The 21,577-nt window shown below is 44.0% G+C and overlaps 1 protein-coding gene across 1 annotated transcript in view; it reads left to right on the top strand.

Moving 5' to 3' along the window:
- Nucleotides 1–7,955, top strand: part of SELENOF (selenoprotein F) — a 111,569-nt gene extending 103,614 nt beyond the window's left edge. The window contains exon 5 of the mRNA XM_063939958.1: nt 6,557–7,955. Coding sequence (XP_063796028.1) covers nt 6,557–6,688 — 132 coding nt within the window. The 3' untranslated portion in view covers nt 6,689–7,955. The remainder of the gene's footprint in view (nt 1–6,556) is intronic.
- Nucleotides 7,956–21,577: the final 13,622 nt, after the last annotated feature.

Genomic DNA, 21,577 nt, shown 5'->3' with positions numbered 1-21,577 from the left:
CCCACGGGGGAAGCTTTGGTACGTCCCAAGAGTACTCCAGTGACCCCTAGTGGATGATAAAGAAAATAGGATTTTGGTACTTACCAGGTAAATCCTTTTCTTTGAATCCATAGGGGGCACTGGACGCCCACCCAGAGCAGTTTTACCTAGTTGTGGTTAGTTCTGAGGATCTTATGGTAACACACTTTCACCGACTGGTTCAAATTACAAGTGCTGGTTAGGGTGTCAACTGTTTAGTTGTCAGTAACGTTATGTGTTAACTTCGTTATTGTCAGTTATGTTATATGTAATACTCCATTGTCAACATCTCTATAGTTCCTGTTCGGCACAGTAAAAAACACTGAGAGGTGCTCGGGGATATGGAGGGGTGGAGTGTTCTAAATTTAAATATTCAGTGCTGTTCCTACGGAAGCCAGTCCATATCCCAAGAGTACTCCAGTGCCCCCTATGGATTCAAAGAAAAGGATTTACCTGGTAAGTACCAAAATCCTATTTTTAGGTGATAGTAGATCTATGTCTGGTATTAGGTTTTTTTTCTCTGACGTCCTAGTGGATGCTGGGAACTCCGTAAGGACCATGGGGAATAGCGGCTCCGCAGGAGACTGGGCACAAATAGAAAGCTTTAGCACTACCTGGTGTGCACTGGCTCCTCCCCCCACGACCCTCCTCCAAGCCCCAGTTAGATTTTTGTGCCCGAACGAGAAGGGTGCACACTAGGGGCTCTCCTGAGCTTCTTAGTGAAAGTTTTAGTTTAGGTTTTTTATTTTCAGTGAGACCTGCTGGCAACAGGCTCACTGCATCGAGGGACTAAGGGGAGAAGAAGCGAACTCACCTGCGTGCAGAGTGGATTGGGCTTCTTGGCTACTGGACACCATTAGCTCCAGAGGGACCGATCACAGGCCCAGCCTTGGAGCTCGGTCCCAGAGCCGCGCCGCCGGCCCCCTTACAGAGCCAGAAGCAAGAAGAGTCCGGCAAATCGGCGGCAGAAGACATCCTGTCTTCCACAAGGTAGCGCACAGCACTGCAGCTGTGCGCCATTGCTTCTCAGCACACTTCACACTCCGGTCACTGAGGGTGCAGGGCGCTGGGGGGGGGCGCCCTGAGCAGCAATAGAAACACCTTGGCTGGCTAAAAATACATCACATATAGCTCCTGGGCTATATGGATGAATTTTAACCCCTGCCAGATTTTCACAAAAAGCGGGAGAAAGGCCGCCGAGAAGGGGGCGGAGCCTATCTCCTCAGCGCACAGGCGCCATTTTCCCTCACATCTCCGCTGGAAGGACGTCTCCCTGACTCTCCCCTGCAGTCCTGCACTACAGAAACAGGGTAAAAAAGAGAGGGGGGCACTAAATTGGTGGGATATTAACAATACAGCAGCTATAAGGGAGAAACACTTATATAAGGTTGTCCCTATATCTATATATAGCGCTCTGGTGTGTGCTGGCATACTCTCCCTCTGTCTCCCCAAAGGGCTAGTGGGGTCCTGTCCTCTATCAGAGCATTCCCTGTGCGTGTGCTGTGTGTCGGTACGTTTGTGTCGACATGTATGAGGAGGAAAATGATGTGGAGGCGGGGCAATTGCCTATAATAGAGATGTCACCCCCTAAGGAGTCGACACCTGAGTGGATGGCTTTATGGAAGGATTTACGTGACAGTGTCAGCTCCTTACAAAAGACGGTTGATGACATGAGACAGCCGACTAATCAGCTAGTCCCTGTCCAGGCGTCTCAGAAACCATCAGGGGCTCTAAAAAGGCCGTTACCTCAGGTGGTGGATACTGACGTCGACACGGATACTGACTCCAGTGTCGACGGTGAGGAGACAAACGTGACTTCCAGTAGGGCCACACGTTACATGATCACGGCAATGAGAGAGGTGTTAAACATTTCTGATACTGCAAGTACCACTAAAAAGGGTATTATGTGGGGTGTGAAAAAACTACCTGTAGTTTTTCCTGAATCAGACGAATTAAATGAGGTGTGTGATGAAGCGTGGGTTTCCCCCGATAAAAAACTGGTAATTTCTAAAAAGTTATTGGCATTATACCCTTTCCCGCCAGAGGTTAGGGCGCGTTGGGAAACACCCCCCTAGAGTGGATAAAGCGCTCACACGCTTATCAAAACAAGTGGCGTTACCGTCTCCAGATACGGCCGCCCTCAAGGAACCAGGTGACAGAAAACTGGAAAATATCCTAAAAAGTATATACACACATACTGGTGTTATACTGCGACCAGCAATCGCCTCAGCCTGGATGTGCAGCGCTGGGGTAGCTTGGTCGGATTCCCTGACTGAAAATATTGATACCCTGGATAGGGACAGTATATTGTTGACTATAGAGCATTTAAAAGATGCATTTCTATATATGCGAGATGCACAGAGGGATATTTCCACTCTGGCTTCAAGAGTGAGTGCGCTGTCCATTTCTGCCAGAAGAGGATTATGGACGCGACAGTGGTCAGGTGATGCGGACTCTAAACGGCATATGGAAATATTGCCTTATAAAGGGGAGGAGTTATTTGGGGTCGGTCTATCGGACCTGGTGGCCACGGCAACTGCTGGGAAATCCACATTTTTACCCCAGGTAGCCTCTCAACATAAAAAGACGCCGTCTTATCCGGCTCAGTCCTTTCGTCCCCATAAGGGCAAGCGGGCAAAAGGTTCCTCTTTTCTGCCCCTGGGCAGAGGAAGGGGAAAAAGACTGCAACAGACAGCCACTTCCCAGGAACAAAAGCCCTCCCCCGCTTCTGCCAAGTCCTCAGCATGACGCTGGGGCCTTACAAGCGGACTCAGGCACGGTGGGGGCCCGTCTCAAGAATTTCAGCGCGCAGTGGGCTCACTCGCAAGTGGACCCCTGGATCCTGCAAGTAGTATCTCAGGGGTACAAATTGGAGTTCGAGACGTCTCCCCCTCGCCGGTTCCTGAAGTCTGCTTTACCAACGTCTCCCTCCGACAGGGAGGCAGTTCACAAGCTGTATTCCCAGCAGGTGATAATCAAGGTACCCCTCCTGCAACAAGGGAAGGGGTATTATTCCACGCTGTTTGTAGTACCGAAGCCGGACGGCTCGGTGAGACCAATTTTAAATCTGAAGTCTTTGAACACTTACATACAGAGGTTCAAATTCAAGATGGAGTGATCGCGAACCTGGAAGAGGGGGACTATATGGTGTCTCTGGACATCAAAGATGCCTACCTCCATGTCCCCATATACCCTTCTCATCAAGGGTACCTCAGGTTTGTGGTAGAAAACTGTCACTATCAGTTTCAGACGCTGCCGTTTGGATTATCCACGGCACCTCGGGTCTTTACCAAGGTAATGGCCGAAATGATGATTCTTCTTCGAAGAAAAGGCGTTTTAATTATCCCTTACTTGGACGATCTCCTGATAAGAGCAAGATCCAGAGAACAGTTAGTAGTCGGAGTAGCCCTATCTCAAGTAGTGCTACGGCAGCACGGCTGGATTCTAAATATCCCAAAATCGCAGCTGATTCCGACAACACGTCTTCTGTTCCTAGGGATGATTCTGGACACAGTCCAAAAAAAAAAAAAGTGTTCCTTCCGGAAGAAAAAGCCAGGGAGTTATCCGACCTAGTCAGAAACCTCCTGAAACCAGGGCAAGTCTCAGTGCATCAATGCACAAGAGTCCTGGGAAAGATGGTAGCTTCCTACGAAGCGATTCCATTCGGCAGATTCCACGCAAGAACGTTCCAGTGGGATCTGCTGGACAAATGGTCCGGATCGCATTTTCAGATGCATCAGCGGATAACCCTGTCCCCAAGGACACGGGTGTCTCTTCTGTGGTGGTTGCAGAGTGCTCATCTTCTAGAGGGCCGCAGATTCGGCATTCAGGACTGGGTCCTGGTGACCACGGATGCCAGCCTGAGAGGCTGGGGAGCAGTCACACAGGGAAGAAATTTCCAGGGCTTGTGGTCAAGCCTGGAGACATCACTTCACATAAATATCCTGGAGCTAAGGGCCATCTACAATGCTGTAAGCCTAGCAAGACCTCTGCTTCAAGGTCAGCCGGTGCTGATCCAGTCGGACAACATCACGGCAGTCGCCCACGTAAACAGACAGGGCGGCACAAGAAGCAGGAGGGCAATGACAGAAGTTGCAAGGATTCTTCGCTGGGCGGAAAATCATGTGATAGCACTGTCAGCAGTGTTCATTCCGGGAGTGGACAACTGGGAAGCAGACTTCCTCAGCAGGCACGACCTCCACCCGGGAGAGTGGGGACTTCACCCAGAAGTTTTCCACATGATTGTGAACCGTTGGGAAAAACCAAAGGTGGATATGTTGCGTGGTGCGAGGCCAGGAAGGCCCCTACAGAGGAATTTCAACTGGGTCGTTTCCTGCATTTCCTGCAAACAGGACTGTCTATGGGCCTAAAATTAGGGTCCATTAAGGTTCAAATTTCGGCCCTGTCGATCTTCTTCCAAAAAGAACTGGCTTCAGTTCCTGAAGTTCAGACGTTTGTCAAAGGGGTGCTGCATATACAGCCTCCTTTTGTGCCTCCAGTGGCACCTTGGGATCTCAATGTGGTTTTGGGGTTCCTAAAATCACATTGGTTTGAACCACTCACCACTGTGGACTTAAAATATCTCACATGGAAAGTGGTAATGCTATTGGCCCTGGCTTCAGCCAGGCGCGTGTCAGAATTGGCGGCTTTATCCTATAAAAGCCCTTACCTAATTTTTCATACGGATAGGGCAGAATTGAGGACTCGTCCTCAATTTCTCCCTAAGGTGGTTTCAGCGTTTCACCTGAACCAGCCTATTGTGGTACCTGTGGCTACTAGGGACTTGGAGGACTCCAAGTTGCTGGACGTAGTCAGGGCCCTGAAAATATACGTTTCCAGGACGGCTGGAGTCAGAAAATCTGACTCGCTGTTTATTCTGTATGCACCCAACAAGCTGGGTGCTCCTGCTTCTAAGCAGACTATTGCTCGTTGGATTTGTAGTACAATTCAGCTTGCACATTCTGTGGCAGGCCTGCCACAGCCAAAATCTGTAAAAGCCCATTCCACACGGAAAGTGGGCTCATCTTGGGCGGCCGCCCGAGGGGTCTCGGCTTTACAACTTTGCCGAGCAGCTACTTGGTCAGGGGCAAACACGTTTGCTAAATTCTACAAATTTGATACCCTGGCTGAGGAGGACCTGGAGTTCTCTCATTCGGTGCTGCAGAGTCATCCGCACTCTCCCGCCCGTTTGGGAGCTTTGGTATAATCCCCATGGTCCTTACGGAGTTCCCAGCATCCACTAGGACGTCAGAGAAAATAAGAATTTACTTACCGATAATTCTATTTCTCATAGTCCGTAGTGGATGCTGGGCGCCCATCCCAAGTGCGGATTGTCTGCAATACTTGTACGTAGTTATTGTTAACTAAATCGGGTTATTGTTGTAGTGAGCCATCTTTTCTAGAGGCTCCTCTGTTTTATCATACTGTTAACTGGGTTCAGATCACAAGTTATACGGTGTGATTGGTGTGGCTGGTATGAGTCTTACCCGGGATTCAAAATCCTTCCTTATTGTGTACGCTCGTCCGGGCACGGTATCCTAGCTGGGGCTTGGAGGAGGGTCGTGGGGGGAGGAGCCAGTGCACACCAGGTAGTGCTAAAGCTTTCTATTTGTGCCCAGTCTCCTGCGGAGCCGCTATTCCCCGTGGTCCTTACGGAGTTCCCAGCATCCACTACGGACTATGAGAAATAGAATTATCGGTAAGTAAATTCTTATTTTTTTTTTAATCAGTCTTTATCAGGTGAGGTATAAATACCCACACTGCACAGCTACCTCCTACACCTTGAAAAAGAGAACATTGGGTTATCGAAATGCGTTGCTGGAGGTAACGGGAGGACACGTGGACTACTTACCTGGTTGCTTATGACGACTCCTGGGGACGCCTGGTTGGAATAATTTAATGCTATAGTGTCTACTGCCATCTGTAGACCATTACACTTGGCGAGAGTCCACCTGTCTGTTTAAAACTGCTTAACTGTCTTGTCTGAATAAAAAATAGTTTTACACTATTTGGAGCTCTTTTTCATTATATGAATATTGTGGATACGCTGTTTGGAAAAGACTGTCTGTGCACAGGAGTCGGGAAGGATTGGGACAAACCACACTGTTGGCCCGCTCCCCCACAAGGCGATATATGTCTACCAATCAGGTAGACTACAAGTCTGGGTATGAGTCCTTTACACACTTTTTGCGTTATATGTTGTGATTTTAACAGAATTACACCGTCTGTGTTTGTCATTTTTAGAAGTGACCTCTGGATATTGCCGTACTGGTTTGGGCAATTTTCTATGATAACCGAATAAGAATTTAAAGCACCTGTTACCTGTTTGGTAACTACTATTTTTTTGTTTACATTGTTTTAAGTGTTGGTGATGCTTAATATCATTTGGACACGGGCTGCTGTATAGGCACATGAATTGTGATCACATTTTTGCTAAATTAGATGTAAGCAAATGTTCTGGGCATTCTGATGATGCTCGTTATTTCAAGATTCAAATCCTGCCTTATGTTTAAAATGTATTTGCTCTGCGCCTTTACAGTATGTGCGTGGCTCTGATCCTGTACTGAAGCTGTTGGATGACAATGGGAACATCTCTGAAGAACTCAGCATTACCAAGTGGAATACAGACAGTGTGGAAGAATTCCTAGGCGAAAAGTTGCACCGTTTATAATCTATTATACATATCGCAATCCTGTTCTTTATCCAATGCAGACTCCTTCCATAATCAGGTTTAATTATTTCATATTTGAACACAGAATATTTATATTATAATCCTGTGATGCCACCAGTGGCTCTGCTCTGGGTATAAGCTCTCGATTCACAGATACCTTTTTCTTGTGGAAATGCAGCCTGAGCAGACTTGGCAGACACCTTTACTCTATGTGATAATATATTCCCTCTTTTAAATTACAGGAATATTGGAAGTTCATTAGCTTTTATAGTGACCTCATATTATTGAATAAATTGCAAGTGTTTCTAATGATGCTATGTCAAGTATATGCATCTATGTACAGGAACGTGTATCGATGAAACTTATTATATATGTCCATTGGATATACTAGCATTTCTTGATTAGAGGTTGTTGGTCTGCTTCTATCCAGCTGTTGGGGGCCCATATCCTGGGATTTGTAGATCCACAGCTTGTCCACGCCTGGTCTAAATGTTCCTGAAAACTTAAGTAGCCATTTCCTTGAGTCTTGTAACCCATACAGTGTAAATAAAATTAATTCTTAAGAATGAGAAGCATTGACGTACCCCATTGTTGGACATCGAAGTGCTAGACATGTAAATCACCTTTCAGATACAATGCGCCTCTTGTAATTCTGCAGTACCACAAAATGACTATGAGCCAGTTTGAAAATGAGGCATTCCCAAATTCCGTTTGAGAGTCTGAATCACTGAGATTATAACGCCTTCTTTTTTTACTGCCCTTTTCAGTAATAAAATGTGCAATCAACTAGGCACATTATAATGGATAGGGTGGCATTGATTAAATATCATAAGGTCACTTTACCAGAATAATAAAAAAAAAAATGCACATTTGTAATCCTTTAGCAATTGGCACTCTTTTGATGGATGTCACAATGTCCTTTAGTGCCCTTCTTTTTGTTATATTTCAAATGCATTTTGTATCTCTGTCTTTTTTTTTTTTTCCTCAAGGTTTTTATTTACAGCATCTAGCAGAATCGGATGCTGAAAGGATGTGTTGTTTTGTGATGATGAAAGGACTCCGTTCACTGCACTAGATATGACACATTAGGGTCATGCACTTTAGTGAAGACTACACAGAAAACCTTCATAAGGCTTGTGGAATGTCTGATGTGCCGTGTGCTGTACCCCAATGTCTCTCTACTGCTTTAAATAGGAGTTGAATGAACTGGCTTGTTGAAGAAAGATCTGTTTAAATACAAAAATAAAGACTTTTTCAAATATTATAATTTCAGGTTTTGTTATTTATGGTTTTTTTTAAACAAATCAAAGCATTAATCTAAAAGAGGTTTGAATATCTTATGAATTAGTTGATGTTGGAAGTACCACAGATACTTTGTCTTAGTAATTTGTTTTAGCAGCAGCTGCCATGGTTCGTTGTTGAAGCACAAGACGCGTTAAGATTCTTCCCACTAACTATAGCCAGCTATTGGACCGTCACTGTAGATCTATCCATGATTTCTACTGTAGATTGCACAGTAGATTGGATAAAAATATAAACCAAAATCTCAATTTTTGCAAAACAATTTTTTTTTATTTATTGCATGTATTGTACATTTGTCTCTTACTGCGTCCTCTTATGCTGCTCATTTCCTGCTATGGATGCTGTCAAATTAATTAATTTTAGGGTTTTGGTTTTTCTATGCCAATGCAAAAATGCCACCTGCTATGGAAAATGCGGCTCTTCTTTCCCATTGTCAGTTTTGTAGTTCAGATGGTGAATGACTAATTTCAGTCAGCAGTTTTGTCAGCTTGAAAATCAATAGCACAAGAGAGGCCTATTGTTTACCCCATGTAAAAGCATCTATGCATATTGCATTCAGAGTACAAATCAAATTTTGTAAAATGTCATGTCATATTGATGTTTTTTTTTTTTTTTTCCCCCAAGAAGATTTAATTTCACTTAAATATGCATAGATACAAATTGCCAAAATATGTTCCATGAGACTCCTATTGAGTATCATTGCTGGAAGTTGAAATAGCAATTTTTTATTTGTTTTCATCAACTTTTTTTTAATCTGAAATACAAAAACGGACTACACAGAAGAAAAACACTTAATAATAATAATAACACTTAATAATAATGGGTCGGGTGATAAGGGAAATGTGCAATTTGCCAATTCCGACCATCAAATGATCGGGATCGACAAGTCTGGGATTTTCCCCGTTACCGACGGATTACCGTTGTTTGGCGATTGGCATCTGCAGAATGGGGAATTGGGCCGTAGATGTATGGCCTGCAAAAGGTCATGGAATATTGATATTATATACCATATCACGTTGTACATATTGAATACAAGAGGAAGTAGAAGAAAAATATTTAATACAGTACATATTGTAGAAAAAATATTCTGTAGTGCTGAGCAACCACAACTGAAACGAAGGATGATAACACGAGAGCTATACATCATACAAACCCACCCACAAGGAGGCACCACAGGTAAAAACGAAGATGTAAGCCATCACAGGTACCACAAGTAGAATCACCAAATCCATTACATAAACAGAGTCAATCCACTTGCATCAGACACATTCAAATTTCCCTACAAAATACTTGTCAGTGTAAACAAAACTGTCATACTGTATCCCACATTAATATTTACCAATTTAATCCAGTCTCTTATCACCAGCCCTCGCTTAGCCATCCATGACTGGCAATGCATACCTTGGCCGGTATAAATAACTTGGTGATGCATCACTGCATACATGTTATCACACCAGTTATTTTACTCAAAAGCTGCTTGCGATGTTTTCAGTTACAGGAAATAAGTACAGCCCTATTAACTTGGTGTCTTATACTTCAGACTGATACCGCAAGTTATGCGCACCCTGTAGCATACCCTCCAACTGTACCTTTTTAGCAGGTACAGGATTTTTTTTTTGATTTTTTTTTGATGGTCTGTACCGATTTTTGGTGCTTCAAACTTCCATTGAAAGTATAGGAAAAGGGGGCATGGCCACGCCCCTTTTCTAATTTGTACCGATTTTTATGTGTAAAATGTTGGCGGGTATGCTATAGGATACTTTGAATATTCTTATACATAATTAAATAATATTTAGCACTAGTTCTCGCAGTCCATATATATTCAAAATTATTTTTACTTTATTCTTCAACCGGGTAAATGTCCATTTGGTACTTTCAACCACAGGCTGCGTAATTTCCAGTAATTAAGCCACAATCCCAATCATACCCAAGTTCGCATATACAATTAGCTCTAGAGGCCTCCCGAGAAAAGGTTCTGAAAAATGAGGTTAGAAATTCAAATATAATCCTGGTTACTGTTCATCCTATTTTCAGCTACTCGGGAGCCTTTTTCAAGATGCATTAGAGCAACTTTTTCACCATTTGTTTTTTGTATCTTCTTACATGGCATGTAGAATGTATTTACTTTGCAGTTATATTTAGAGTAGCAATTTTTTAGTAATGGACATTTGCTAGTAAGTCACTTGGGGAGCATAAACCATTTTACACTTTTTAACTGACTGATATTACCTTTTACACTTTTTAAAATTGGCTGATATTACCTGAAGTAGTAAGTATATATGGAATAATACACCCATTGATGTGAACTATAAGGCTATTAGATCACAGTGGAGTCCTGTAACCACATAAAGGCATAGGGTCACTTGAGTGTTTTATTTCTTGTAATACATGAGTAGTAGTTTTTAAGAAAAATGTTTTTGGAAAATCTGTTTATTTTAAAATCTTGTAGATATAAGTATACATCTACACTCAATTATAAAGTACACCTTTGCACTGGGTAGGGCACAACCTTGGCCACAGAACAGCCTGAGTTTCTTGGCATGGATTTAGCAATTTGCTTGAATCATTCTTTAGAGACTCTGGTCAATGTGACATGATGTATCATCAGTTACTGCAGAGTTGTCAGCTGCACATACGTTCTCTTGTTCCACCATATCCTTAAGGTCTGTGCTGTGGTTCACAAACTCTGCCCTAAAGGCCTCCTAACAGTCCCAAGTTTGAGGACCGAGCTTGGAAACCACTGGTCTACTGGATTTATGCATGGTAATTGGAGGCCATAGAAGTCCATTAAAGTAATTGTCATGTCCATAGTAACAGCTTGAGATGATGCAAGAAAGCACACATGTTGTGTTATCCTGGTAGAAACAGCCATTAGAAAATGGTTTATGCACATGGTCAGCAACCATACTCTGGTAGGCTGTGACATTTAGATAATATTCCATTTGTATTAAGACCTAATGTGTGCCAAGGAAACCTTTCCGACACCATTACACCATCATTAACCTTGAATGACTGACAAAGGGCAGGATTTTTTCTTGGGTCTCTGTTTCTGTCAAATATTGGGCCTGCCATCTGAAAGAACAGAGATTTGGAGAGCAGGCAAAGTTTTACCAGTATTAATGAGCCTGTGCCAACTATAGACTCATGTTTCTGTTCTTAGCTGATGGTGTGTGATCTTTTGCTGTAGCCCATCCACGTCAAGGTTCAATGTGCTGTGCATGCAATATGACTTCTGCATGCCACTCTTGTAACGCATGGTTATTTCAGTTACTGTCAACTTGCCCATTCTGTCTTTTCTCATTCACAAGGCATTTTTGGCTCACGATAGTACTGCTCCCTGGAGGATTTTTAGATCCGTTTGAAACCACCATGTCTGAAACCAATACAGGTTGAGTATCCCATATCCAAATATTCCGAAATACGGAATATTCCGAAATACGGACTTTTTTGAGTGAGACTGAGATAGTGAAAACTTTGTTTTTTGATGGCTCAATGTACACAAACTTTGTTTAATACACAAAGCTATTAAAAATATTGTATTAAATGACCTTCAGGCTGTGTATAAGGTGTATATGAAACATAAATGAATTGTGTGAATGTACACACACTTTGTTTAATGCACAAAGTTATAAAAAATATTGGCTAAAATGACCTTCAGGCTGTGTGTATAAGGTATATATGAAACATAAATGCATTCTGTGCTTAGATTTAGGTCCCATCACCATGATATCTCATTATGGTAGGCAATTATTCCAAAATACGGAAAAATCCATTATCCAAAATACCTCTGGTCCCGAGCATTTTGGATATGGGATACTCAACCTGTAATAAATCCATGGTAAATGTCACTTAGGTCACATTTGTTTCCCCCTTTCTGGTATTTGATCTGAACAACAACTGCATCTCTTGGCCATGTCTGTGTGGTTTCATGCATTGAGTTGCTTCCGTATGACTGATTAGATACTTTAATTAACAAGAAGGTGTATATAATAAAGTTACCGCTGATTGTGGTTTGCATATTATTCTGCCACAACAAAGACCATATATTAATATGGTTTAAGTTAACACCTTCGGTGAGTAGAGAAAAGAAAAAAGAAACAGCCCTGGAGGATATACAATGTGATATGACTTCTTCCCTTGATTTCCACAGTTGAGAAAAAAGTGTGTTATTGCAGAACAGTGGTTCTCCTAGTTGGAGTTGGGAAACACTGTTGTAGAGTTTTTTTTGTTTGTTTTTTTCCCACTATTAAGTGATTTTATACCTGTTCCCAGTGAGTCAGCCCTCACTATGTACCTCTGGGAGTGCAAGTAAAGACTGGGGTTGTTCTTTGGGATGCTAGTTGCTGTTTCCAAGTACCAAATACATAGGCTTATCATACTATGCCTTTAAACCAGGGCGCACATGGATTACACAGGTTTTATAGCTGATTAAAACCAGGAGAAATGCAGGCTTGTAGTCAGCCAGCCACAGAACCTGTGTAATTCGTAAGTGTCCCGATTTAAAGAGATGGTATGGTAAGCCTACAAATACTGGAAGGGGGCATTAGTACTAGTAAATGCAACAGGAGGCCACTTGCTCCTATGAGACATAACTTCTGGATCACACTATCTGATTGGTGGTGAAGCACTACATAATATGGGAACTGCTCTGCTAAAAACTAGTTTCAAGAAGGACTTCTGTTTGGAGTCTGAGAGCACCCTTCTTAGTTATTTCAGAGCCTGCTCAAAGGAATAAAACTTAAATTTCTCATAATTGTGTTTGTGGAGCTTGTGATAACGCTCCTCCATAATAAACTAAAGAATTCTGTGTGGATTGTATCCCTCAGACTAAAGAAGCTATGGCTCAACTCTTAACAAAATTAAGAGTTAATTCTTTGCGATAGTTAATGCAGAATAAGTTTATTTGAAAGAGGGGATTCTTGATTGTATAGGAGCTAGGATGGGTGAAATCAGATACTTTAGTGTCCTCCTTCCATCCCGCCTCTTCCAATATTTATGTAGTGTAGGACTACCAGTACAAAAGTACCAAATGAGGTAGAACCTGAGTTTATGGATGGTCAGGCCTGGCGATGGGGGAGTACAGGGAGACAATTGGTCCTCTCATTGTCCTGGGCCAGTTCAATGCTTCTGCAGGTGCTCTGTGAACGTACTGCTGGAGTAATCGGCAGGGCACGGGCATGAAGGGCACGTTCACTGGCATCACATGGTGCAATAAAGATATTTACTTTCTGCATAGCGCATGTGATGTCATGATGTCCACTTTTCTGCAACAGAGGAGGAACCACCACTGTTTGCGAAGAGAAGCAAACGATATCCAGGGCAGGTAAGTGTGGCTGCTGGAAAGACACGGGGGGGTGTTAAGTTAGTTGAGGCTATGGAGAGACATTTGAGGGCTAATTCAGTAATCCTTTTCCTAGCATGCTGGTGGCCGCCCATCGCTGGGCAAGGCCACCCAACATGCTGACCCGGAGCCTCCCTCTCCCCCCCCCCCTCTCCCTTCTTCAACAAACAGAGATTGCGAGTGACCGCAATTTCTGCTTGTTAGCAGAAATACTGCAAGCCTCCTGCCGGCACAAGAGACCCGCCACCTTCTCCCTGATCACGGCGGATGCGTGACGTCACAGGCAGTCTCCATGATCACGCCCACGACACACTCCCGTTTGGTCGACTCCGCCCCCGTTCGTGCAGCACCGCCCCTGTAACGCGCCGTCTCCTCTCTGGAAACGGAGCGTTGTTACCGCCTCTGCCTGATTGACAGGCAGAGGCGATCACATTTTCTGTGGCCCCCCCGCTCAGAAAGTGTGGGCGCATTCGCAGGACAGGCGCTGCGCATGCGCGGGGCGATCGTAAAAATTCCGGTTGGATCGCGATTTGCGATCCAACCTGAATTAGCACCTAAATCAGCACCATTCTCCTCTATCTGCAGGAGGGCGATTCTCCAGAGAGTTGAACACAAAGTCCCGTGCATCATACGCTTTTATTTTATTTTTTTTCTTTTAAACTGGTCTTTTAAGAAATTGTTGTGTTATGAAAACTTAATTGCTTAGTAGTGATGTCTTACCCTATAACTTAAGACCTAAACTCTTGGTATTTTGGAGAAGGTTGTTGTTTGAATTTGCGTAGCTGTCCCGTGCATGGACAATCGCCCAGGAGTATATGATGGCAATCCTGCTTTTATTAACAGATATATGCAAAAGTTATTGATAATGAACTACAATAATGTAACTACTTCTGATTTACAGTATTTACTAACTAGAATGTTTTCATCTATGAATGTAACTTTTAATTAGAAATATACACGTGCTTGTATTTCCTTGGTTACCAGATTTTCAATATTTTTTTTTATTACTGTGTTGGCAACCGGGCCACCTTCAGGGTGGTATGGGAAGTAAACTTTTAAAGTGCCCAGGGAGTGAAGGGAACGTGGGCGCTGATAGTTTTTGATCCTTCACTGAGTGTTTTCTCCTTTACTTCCCACATGGTGGTCAATTTTACCTTTAATTTTTCTCTAATCCAGAAGCCATATTCGCTGCGTTATTTACAGAGTTCTCATTGCATTTTTGGTGTCCACAAAAATGGCTGTCACACCTCGTAGTCTTAGTGGGTCCCTGCATGTTTCATTTTTACTGAGCCCTACAATTTCTGATGGCAGCCCTGATGACACCAGAAACGAGGGCACCTATAGTTTAATGAGGGGAGTCCCCCCCCTTTCAAATCATGTGTTACCAAAGTTGCTATTATCTGGTCAACATTTATGGTCACCAAACATCATTACCCTGCTCGGCAGAAAACCTCAATTTTCTCCGGCAGGGTCCACAGGTTATCCACAGGATATCATTGGGATCTGATGAAGCGACAGCGGATTTGCACCAAATGGTCAAAGCTTTTCGGCTTCCCAGCACGCAAAGGGCCCGTCTATATATCCCCGCCTCCTGGCTCAGGCAAATCAGTTTTTTGTTTGGTGCGGCAGGAGCCGGACCATGGTCAAGAGGGCTGCTGTTTTAGCAGCCCTAAGCTTTCTTATTTTATTTTTATAGTCTTACTATTTTTTCTTTAGTGATCTTTCTAAAAAGCGTCTTATACGTACCTTAGAAAGAGTCGCTCCAACAACTCCCCGCCGGATCGTGACAACACTTACCCACAAGTACAGTGCTGGGTTTTGCGGGCGTCTGTGTCGGATATCCTAGCAGTCCAGCAGATGTTACCAGGCTGTGGCTGGAGCAGGGGGAGAATGTAAGGCATCAGTTCTGCTTAGAGGGGGAACATGGACACAGCCACACTGTTTTGGGAGGAGACAACCAAACAGTCGCTGATGCGGTTGCAACCTAGGATGCACCAGCGCTAGGCCTTAGGGATCATAGGTTCGAGGGGTAGTATGAGGCCTCGATCCCTAGGGTTGATGGTCAGCAGTGGGGAGTCGGACACTCCCCTGGTCACCCCTTCCCCCGGTTCATGACCAGTTTCCTCTGAGTCTCCCGCCATGAACTGTTTTCCCGCTTCTGTCTGAGATGCTGTGTATCTAAGGAGACCCAGTCGCAGCATAGGCGGCTGTGTGGCTGGTGCGTCAGTGTTCACTTCGGCGTCTGTGTTCACTGTAGGTTCACGGAGCGGTGGTGTACACTTCTGGATCCACTCAGCGTTCGCAACGTATTGATCGGTCCTGGAGGTGGGGTGAGTCTCCCTGTATACCACTCTACTGAGTCAGGCAATACAGTACTAAGTCTCAATCTACCTTTTGAGTACAAATAGATAAGTGCATAATGCATATGAGTCTGATAATTATTACTGTTGTTTTCTTTCGCTATGCATCTGAATACGGTTAAAATCTATAGGTTACACTATTAACCCTTACATACAGCATTCCACCTACGATTTATCACTTCAAGCAGGGGAAGCAGCAGCTGCACAACAGAAACAGACTGAAAAGTCAGTGGTAAGTAAATCACATAGACATAGAACAACATCTTCACAGTCTACACATGTTTCAGATGAGGATTCGTCAGAGGATGAAGACTCATTACACTCTGGTTCTGCATACGAAGACGAGGAAGTCTCAGCTCAGTGGACATATCTGAGTTAATGCAATGACAGCCATTATATCCTTAGAAGGATATAGCAGAGCCTGTGTTAAAATCCAGGGCACCTGTGTTTAAACGTCCCAAAACAATTAAGACTGATTTTCCTGGGTCAGAGCAGCTGACGGAAATTATGGAAGGGGCTTGGGCTATGCTCAGTAAGAAATTTAGAATTCCTAGGAAATGGAATTCCAATTATCCTCTTCCGGCTCGGGACTGTTTAAAGTGGGTGGTGGCCCCCAAAGTAGATAGGCATGTTATTCGATTAGTGTGAAAATCTACATTACCTCTGCCTTCAACATCATTAAATTATGTCACGGATAGGAGAGGGGGTGGTTTTCTAAAAACCATTTTCCCCCTGTCTGGGGCAATCATTAGACCAGCCATGGCTTCAGCCTGGATCGCAAAAGCAGTGGCTGCCTGGGCTGATGCATTGGAAGGGGATCTTTCAATGGCATCTAGAGAGCAAAAATCCTATGTTGCACATATCAAACAGGCTGCAATGTTCTTGGAAGAAGCAGCCTTGGATACGGATAATTGCCTCTCAGGCATCAGCTTCAGTAGTAGCCGCTTGCAGAGCATTTTGGCTACGTACATGGAAAGCTGATTCAGAATCCAAAAAGGTTTTGGAGTATTTACCCTTTACTGGAGATATTATTTTTGGTGAATAATTAAACAGTATTTTGGAGTCAGAAGCAGACTCCAAGAAAGTGAAGTTTCCTTCCATATACAAATTCAAGCCTAAAATTCCAGCTTTTTGGCCCTTTCGTTCTCAAGGGAAAGGAAAAGGTGATGACAAACAGTCCCAATACAACAAGTCTGGTAAGACTAAAAAGCATTGGGCTACCAGAGGACCGGCTTCTAAAACAGAAGAGAAGCCATCAGCTTGATGGTGCGGGCCTCCACCTGGGGGATCCCAGGGTGGGAGGCCAACTTCTTCAATTTGCACAGATCTGTCCGCAGTCTACCACAGATGCCTGGGTGCAAGAAGCGGTATCTGACGGTTATGCATTTGCTTTCAAGAAAAACCCTCCTCAAAGGTTTTTTTGTACCAGCCCGTCTTTGGTAGAGACAAAGGCCAAAGCTTTGCAAGAGGCAGTTCAGAAATTGCCTCAGTCAGGAGTAATCATTCCAGTTCCTCCTGCACAACAAGGACAGGGTTTTTACTCCAACCTGTTTCTAGTCCAGAAGTCAAATGGGTCATTCCGGCCCCTACTTAATTTAAAAGTGCTGAACAAGTACATTTGGGTGCCTCGGTTTCATATGGAGACTTTGCGTTCCATCATTTTGGCCATGGAGCCAGGGGATTTTATTGTATCCCTGGATATCCAGGATGCTTACCTACATGTTCCTATAGCCCTGTCCCATCAGCGCTATCTCAGGTTCGCTATCCTCCAACAGCATTTTCAGTTCCAGGCTCTGCCATTCGGATTGGCCACAGCCCCCCCAGAGTATTTACCAAAATGATGGTGTTAATGGCAGCTTATCTCCGCCAGCAGGGGATAAGAATTTTTCCATTCCTCTACGATCTTTTAATCCTGGCACAGTCTCAGGAGTTGCTGCTGTGTCATCTGCAACAGACAATAGAGTGTCTGCAGAAGCACGGTTGGCTCATAAATGAGCGAAATCATCTCTGGCTCCGTTTCAGAGGATGACTCACTTGGGTGCTGTATTGGATTCAATCCTTCAGAGAGTAATTTTACCTCTGAACAAAATATCCAAAGTTCAGTCAAGGATTCAAGAGCTGTTACATAGTCGGAAAGTATCCATCCACACAGCAATGCGCGTGATGGGATTGATGGTGTCAACATTCGACCTGGTGGAGTATGCTCAGTTCCATTCGAGACCTCTGCAACATCTGATCCTTACCAAATGGAATGGTTTTCATCAGACAATAAAAACGCAGATGATGGTCCTTACTTTGGAAGTAAGGAGGTCATTAGCTTGGTGGCTAGAGACATCCCATCTGGACAAAGGGAGACCCTTTTGGATATCAGACTGGGAAATTCTGACAACGGATGCCAGTCTTCAGGGCTGGGGAGCAGTGTCAGGAAGGGTTTGTTTCCAGGGGCAGTGGACCAAGGAAGAAAGTTGCCTGCCAATAAATATATCGGAACTTTGGGCCATATATATGGTGCTGATTCAGGCAAAGGAGATCCTTCAGGGGAAACCAGTTCAGATCCGCTCAGACAGTGCAACGGCAGTAGCATACCTCAACCATCGGAGGAACTCGCAGCCAGAAAGCAATGAAGGAGGTAAGTCACACATTAAAGTGGGCAGAACTTCATCTTCCAGCCTTGTCTGCAGTGTTCGTTCCGGGAGTCCTAAACTGGGAAACGGATTTTCTCAGTCGACACACCATTCATGCAAATGAATGGGCTCTACACCCGGAGGTCTTCCAGACCCTGGTCGACAGATGAGGGTTGCCAGAGATAGATCTCATGTCGTCCCGTCAACAACAAAGTTCCGGTATACGGGTCAAGAACAAAGGATCCCAAAGTGATCTTTGTGGATGCCCTGTCAGTAAGATGGGACTTTCATCTGGCCTATGTGTTTCCACCAATCGCCTTTTTACCCAGGGTGGTGAGAAAGGTAAAGCAAGGAAAGAATGCTGTGATGATAATAATAGCTTCGGCTTGGCCCAGAAGACATTGGTACACAGATCTGCAGAGGATGTCAATGGATGCTCCATTCCTACTCCCTTAACGTCCAGATCTACTGACTCAGGGTCCTTGTTCTCACAGACACCTGGACTGTCTTTGACGGTGTGGCTCTTGAGACCTCTATCCTGAAGTCAAGAGGATTCTCACAACAGGTTAATTCAAACAATGCTCAGAGCAAGGAAACCTTCCTCAGCTCGCATTTATCACCGGATATGGCAAGCCTATATTCAATGGTGCAGTGAACGGAAGTTTGACCCTAGGTCTTTCAGAGTTTCCAGAGTCCTAGCGTTCCTTCAGGCAGGAATGGGTAAAGGTTTAAGGGTGGCTTTCTTGAGAGTGCAAGTGTCAGCATTGACTGTATGGTTCCAAAAGAAAATTGCCAACCTACAGTATGTGCGCACTTTTTCCAGGGAATGCTGCGCATTCAACCTCCTTTTGTTCCTCCTACAGTGCCTTGGGACTTTTAGTTCTAAAGGTCCTTCAAGTTGCCCCATTTGAACCACTCAAAAAGGTGGATCTTAAATTATTGACAGCTAAAGTTCTCTTTCTATTGGCCATGGCTTCAGCTAGAAGAGTTTCAGATTTAGGGGCGTTGTTATGTCGTCCTCCATTTCTGATTTTTTTATCCAGATAGAGCAGTTCTCAGAACTAAATCTGGGTATCTTCCTCAGGTGGTGTTAAATTCCACCTTAACGGAGAAATTGTAGTCCCGGCTTTACAAGGGCCAGACCTTTCTGCGGAAGAGGCATCGTTGGATGTAGTCCGTGCCTTAAGGATCTACGTAACTCGTACCAGTGCTATCAGAAAGACAGATTCTCTCTTTGTTCTCTACGGGTATCACAAGAGAGGATGGCCTGCTGATAAGCAGACACTGGCGAGGTGGCTTCGCATAATGATTTCAGAAGCATATTCTCAAGCTAATCTACCTGTTCCGGATAAGTCTCTGCTCACTCTACTCGTAAGGTAGGTCCATCATGGGCAGCACAACGTGGTGCTTCAGCAGAATAGATATGTAAGGAGGCCACATGTTCTTCCATTAACACATTCATTAGACATTATGCCGTTGAAACCTTTGCCTCTCAGGATGCTGAATTTGGGCGAAGGATTCTCCTGTCCAATCAGGAGTGTCCCCACCACTAAATTGCTTTGGGACATCCCAGTGTTATCCTGTGGAACCTGCCGGAGAAATATACGTTATGGTAAGAACTTACTGTTGATAACAGTATTTCTCCTAAGTCCACAGGATCCCACCCTGACCCACCTGATTTGAGGATCCTTTTATTCACTAACCTCTTCCTTCTTATACGGAAGGGTGTGCATGTGTGTTCTTCTCCCCTGATTTAGGGCTATCTATGATGCTCCTGTCTTGAGCTTTTGAAAAACAACTGATTTGCCTGAGCCAGGAGGCAGGGGATATATGGAAGGGTCCATTGCATGCTGGGAGGCCGAAAAGGTCCTATCACACCCATAATTGCACTGTACATTCAATGCCGATGTTCACATAGTTGAGCGATTATTTGCAACTGCGCAAAATTAGATGTGGTATAATGGGAAGGGTGGGTCTTCGTTATAGTTATAGCCTGACTGGCATCACCAGGTCGTATCCAAATTTAGCAATGGGACGAGATCTGTTCCGCTTCTGTCTTGGATTAGCCTTGTGTAAAAGTTAAACATGTTCAGATTTTCTTACTACAAAACAAAGCTTGTAGTCTAGTAAACTTATTTACCATTGGTTATGGCATCTGTATTGCACGCTGTTCAGTCTCCCACAAGCCTAAGCATCTGCTCCTCCATATGTATTCAAGAAATGTTTCCGTTGGCATGGTGGACAAGGGAGAAGTTGGAGGAGTACTAATTATGGGGCTTGTTTGAGGGGCCTGGGACTGACCTGCTCTCAACAGTCCTGTCCATTGGTAAAGATACGTATTGGGGGAGACATGCAGTATACAGCAAGGATTCTTCTATGTTAGAAATATTTAATACAGCTAATATTTATTGATCACAGTCACCCCTTATGGTATGCAGAGAACAACATCTACCAATCATTTAATAATAATACAGGTTGAGTATCCCATATCCGAAATCCCATATCAGGAGCATTCATGATATGGGATTTTTCCAGATAACAAATTACCTGTTATGCAGGGGTCCGGCGTGTTGGTAAATGGGGTACGGCAGGCCTGCAGGCGTCAGCAGCGGGTATGCAGCGGTTACTGGGAGTCAGCGGCGGTGAGGGAATGGCTGCAAAGCCACTCCCCCACCTGTCTGTGATTGGCCACAGACTGCAGTGACGTCATGACGCCAGCCGCGTCATAACATCACTACAGGACTGAAATATTCCGGTTTTCTGAATATTTCAGTTATTGGGTATCCGGATAACGGATACCAGACCTGTACTAAATAGACCTGGTCCATCCCTATGTCTTCCTTCTTAAAATGGAAGAAGTCAATGTGCTTCATTGTAAACATACTAGCGTTTGCATGCTGCTTCGCTGGCGTGGATGTCTGTTGTAGCTCAGCAGAACCAATTTTACAAAGACAGTAGTATCATCTAATATTGTGATGTATATTTCATATTGTACACATTGATCACAAAGTTTCTTTGTAAACAATACTTGCCGTTTTTCCTTCAGGGATTAACACAAAAGGATGCCAGTGTTAAGATGGAGTGTCAAGCATCTGGTTTTTCCTTTATAGCTCCACTCCCTGATGTCACATCAATATAATATGTACCTCATTTTCGTTCTAGGTCAGTAAGCTATATAATAGTGAAAATGCAATCCACCTTTATCCAGTAGTTTTTGCTTGATGCTGGAACGAACAGACATAGTTCAAAAACAGTCCCTAGA

This window comes from Pseudophryne corroboree, chromosome 9 (assembly GCF_028390025.1).
Source record: "Pseudophryne corroboree isolate aPseCor3 chromosome 9, aPseCor3.hap2, whole genome shotgun sequence".
NCBI classification, from domain to species: Eukaryota; Metazoa; Chordata; class Amphibia; order Anura; family Myobatrachidae; genus Pseudophryne; species Pseudophryne corroboree.
This window is presented reverse-complemented; position numbering and strand designations above follow the sequence as displayed.